At 44.0% G+C, this 4,568-nt stretch overlaps 1 protein-coding gene across 1 annotated transcript; it reads right to left on the reverse strand.

The window, feature by feature from the left end:
• Positions 1 to 3,129: 3,129 nt before the first annotated feature.
• LOC104275752 lies at positions 3,130 to 4,371 on the reverse strand. Its single transcript, XM_009871797.1, has one exon. It carries the CDS (start codon positions 3,763 to 3,765, stop codon positions 3,130 to 3,132), a length of 636 nt encoding a protein of 211 aa, XP_009870099.1. The 5' UTR covers positions 3,766 to 4,371.
• Positions 4,372 to 4,568: the final 197 nt, after the last annotated feature.

The following is a 4,568-nucleotide window of genomic DNA, read 5'->3' on the forward strand; positions in this document are numbered from 1 at the left end:
GACCTGTAAAGAGGGGAGCGGTTGTTTTGCAGATGTATGGGTGCAGTTATTATAGAAACACACTTTTAACAGTACTACAGAGGTACATCTATTGCCAGCCTGGGTACAGAGTGAAGGAAGAAACAGAATTTAGCTCCTGAACCATGTTAGCACTTTTATGATCTACATGTCTACTCAGAGGGAGGTAAACTCTAGGTTTTTATATCCCTTTTCTAATGAAATATTCTCTGGTGTAATTATGCTAAGACTGACACACTCCCTAAATACTGGAATGCTTTAAAACATACACCTTTCTTTTCTGTTTCAGCAAAGGATAAATGATGTTACAGTACAAAACGTTTAGCAAACAGAAAGGAGATTATTTCTGTATTGATAAAGGACAACGTATAACAGGAGTGAGACCAGTCTTGAATCTAATGCAGCAGACACAATTACTAGGATTGTCTCTCTTCTGCTTTCTCTCCCAGGCTCCAGGAGAAAGAAGAATCAATTAGCTCTCTGCAGACTACGACCTTGAAGGATACAGCTTTAAGGGGAATATGCTGAGCAAGACAGAAGAGAGAAGAAGAGAAAAGGGTTTTGAAACCCATGGAAGGGCTTGGTTCAGAAACAATACATCAACCGGAGAATATGAGATGTGTCAGTTCTTTTTATTTCTGCACTGGAAAAAATAAAAAATCAGCACAAAAGAGCTTTCTGGGAACCAGTTACCTCACTCTCCCTGAAATCAAAAAAAAATAGGACACTGAAAAGCAAAAGAAGAGACAATCCAATTTGCAGATGCTACTTTCCAAACCATCTATCTGAGAGTTTTATAGCTGTCAAAGGCATTCATACACAAAAAAAAGTTATCACTGATGCAGTCTGTCAACCCTTCCAACAAATCTTGCTCTACATAAAACGCAATGATGTGTTTGAAATGCAGCTGTTTCAAAAACCCCAAGACAGTGCTTTTAGAGCTGTCCAAAAAGTTCTCTCATGCCTCTTTGAATCTTAGGCAGATCTTCTGCTGTGTACTTTTCCAGCTATATTTTCTTATTTTTCTTTGCAGGGAATTGCAGCCACTTGCCATAGTCAGAATTACGTGCTGCAGTTTGAATAAACACTGTCTACACAACCTTCTCCCTCAGAGAAACCCAGTTCTTCCACTCTTTTCAGTCTGTATCTATCTGGAAATTTATGATGCCTTGGAAGACATTTATCTTAAGAAAATTAAGGCAGCAGTAAAAAAACCCCAAAAACCACAAAAACTCAACCCAATCACTTAATTTCTGGACAACCATTGATTTCCAAGATGTGAGCAAATCTGAATGCGAATAATGGCTTTTTGTCAGTGACTTTCCCAAAGCAGTCCACACCCCCTTCATTTACTTCAGAGATGAAGTTAGCACATTATTGATAAGGGGTTGCCTCACATAGAAATTCAGGATGATGAGGGTTGTCTTGGATTTTGGTTGCTTCTCCCTTTCATATGGAAGAGGCCATTTTGACTGGATGGTGTTCTCTGGTCACTTTATGAAGTAAAAAGTGCTGTCACATCTTTAATGCCACTTAAAATATTTCCCCAAAAAAATATTTTCTGCATCAGTGACACAAAAAAAACCCCACTTACAATAGTTCTACTGCAAAGGTTGTTGTGTAGTAAGTAATGTCTTAACTACCACAGACAAAGCCCCCAGTCATTTAACTGCACAGCAATATTTCCTATCGGACTGTTTCCATCAGACAAATTGCTTTTAATCCAAAGGCTGGTTGTCACTCATTATCTAAGCAAAAGGCAGCAGGGCTTCTACAGGAATACCTAAATTTGTTTTTCAGTGATTCTGGAACTGCTGTTCGGAACTGACTCTCAGCTGAAAGGACCTCCACTGAAATCACTGTAGTTACGCCCTTTTTTGCCAGCAAGGTGGTTGGCCCAAAATGTTACATCTAGACCCACTGTCACACATCTATACTGAGTCCAGTCCTGTCAGGGCTAACCGAACTTCTAAGTGACTTCAGGGCTTCAGGGTGAGGTCCAGTATGCACCACCTACATGACAGCCATCCTGCAGCGTTACAGGGCAGGTACGAGGGAGAATAAATGAGAAGGGGTCTTGCAAGGCAATTTGCAAGGAACACAGTTTCTTCTGACCAGTGTGGCTTTCCAAAGGAAATCTCAGCCCTGTGATCTTAGCACAACGGTGTGCTGCCTTCTCTTTTACTAGAGCTGCACAATTTTAGAGAGCTCAGGAATGGTTGGCTTGATCTGCTCTGGACTTGATGGGTTAAAATGATGAATGTCAAAGAAATTACACTTCAGCAATGTGGTATTTTGATGCTTTATGATCACTACTAAGAAAATAATCCAGCTACCCTAGATATTTTTTCTTTAAGGATAAGCAAAAACTAATTTGGAAACTGACCCCTCCTGTATCGGCAAGAATGCTTTCCTGAAATGCCCCACAACAGTCAATGAGGGAATGTCTGAGAAGCAGGTTCAGCAAGAATCAGCTCCTAGAGGAGGGTAAAGATGCAATGTGCTGTGCTCTTAGAGGGAGAAAGATCATAAGCTAACTGCTAAATTAATAATTCCCAGTCTCTAGGTTCTTCAAATACGCTGTCTCTCTTTCCCACTGTTCTTCCTGTGTGTTTCAGGAGCATTATAGGGATGTTTGCCAGCAAGTGACTTTAGGAAAGAGGCAGCAGAAGTGCTCTGCAGGCAAGGCAAAGAAAATGAACACACATGAAAGATCCAGCACAGGATGCAAGTCAAATTTATAAGAAAAATATGCTGACAGATGATGTCGAATAGCTATCAGATAAACCCTTGCAGTAAATCACATACTTTCCTACAAGCGGATGCAGAGAAGAGGGTGGTACTGACACTTTACAAAGGTTCCAAACGAAGCCCTCTTCACTGCCATGCACACCTCAGGACTAAGTTCAGAGGTTCCTAGCTACTCTCCTCAAAAAGTAACCCATGCCTTACTTGTCTTAGCACATTTAAGCTTTGCACGCTAAGAACATGTCCTTGAGGACAGCCCCACAACACTTTTATTGGGTTTTTTTTGCCGTGGGGATTTTTTTTGTGTTTTGTTTTGGTTTGTTTTTTTTTTGTGGAAGGGAAAAACAAAGAAATATATAGCTTCTACTTACAAAGTTTTGGAGCAGTTTGGAGATTGGTTTCTGTTGCTTGCGCCTGAGACGCTGTGGTAGACTCCAGGGCGGGTGGTGACAGCGAAGGTGCGGCAGAGGACAAAAACCCAACATCTAGGATGCGGTTATACAGAGAAGGCTGGAGGAATGGTTTGGAGGGCACAAGCGAGCTGTCACTTTGCACTGTCACTTCAGCCTTGCTCTTGGGGCTAGGTACAGGGAAGGGTGAGGCATACACCTCCGAAGGCACCCAGGCAGACAGAGCTGTAGGATCCACAGCGCTCTTTGGGTCTTGTCCTATTCTCCCAGGGTCAAGGTGGGTAGGAGAGTCATACTCAAAAATCTTGTCAACAAAGACCCACTTGAGGCCAGCAATGCAGAGGCAAAGGCTGAGCAGGCAAGCCAGGATAGGGGCGATGCAGATCTTTTCAGAGTTGAGACAGCCCTTCAGTCGCTCTGCCTCCAGGCATACACAGCAGGTTGCGGCAAGGCCTGCTATCCCCTGGACCCTCCTGTCCTCTCTTTGGGTCCCTGGCATGCTCTCCTCAGCTGGCAGCCCGTTGAGGGACGCATCAGGGCTCAGCTGAGCTGAGGGGCTGGGGAAAGTGTCGGCAGCTACTTCAGACATGTTTAAGCATCAGCTCTCAAACAGCTCACCTCCGAAAGGCCTTAACTCTATCACAGTCCATTACTGTGAGACACAGACAAAAAGAGACGGTAGTAATAGTCACAGTGCTCTGCAAAAATCACAGAGTGTGAGTCAGTAAAAGGTCCGAGCTCAGCAACATCATCCAAACTGGGAGAGGAGTAACGCACAGGAAAAATGAGACAACCCCCCAGCCTCCCCTGCCCCCAAACCCTCTGTTTCTCTCTGCCTCTCTGAAGCAAGAGTAGCTTTGCAATTATTGAGCTCCTGTTTGCTGGCCACTTTTATAATTCTTTAAGTGCCTCTCAAGCAATTCCAGCTCTTCTGTGCGAGGGAAGAAAGATCCCCCCAAAAGCAAGCAAAACAAAACAAATGGGGAAGGAGGGTGGTGAGAGAAAGAAAACCGCGAACACCGAACAAATTGACCGGATTAAGTGAACCAATAGCCCAGAGCGAAAGGCAAGACTCTCACCTTGAGCATCTGAGGCTGGTATCTGCTTAGACGAGGAAAACAATTGTCATGCGGTAGAAGGAGCAAAAGCAAAATCTGTAACAACAGCGGCAGCGGCAGAAGTGACAGTAGCAGCAGCATCCTGTCGTGTTACAGCGGCGGCTGAAAGAGGCTGAATCATTACAGAGCAGCAGGTGCTCGCTGTCTGAGCATCACTGCAAACAATATCATTACACAGAGGTTTGAAAGGGAGAGCGATGCCAAGACGGTGGTAACTCCCTTTCTCTCCCCTCCCTCTTTGTCCTTCTTAAGCGCTCATTCACTTTCCTCCTTC

The sequence above is a fragment of the Apaloderma vittatum genome, unplaced genomic scaffold (genome assembly GCF_000703405.1).
Source record: "Apaloderma vittatum isolate BGI_N311 unplaced genomic scaffold, ASM70340v1 scaffold19026, whole genome shotgun sequence".
Classification (NCBI taxonomy): Eukaryota; Metazoa; Chordata; class Aves; order Trogoniformes; family Trogonidae; genus Apaloderma; species Apaloderma vittatum.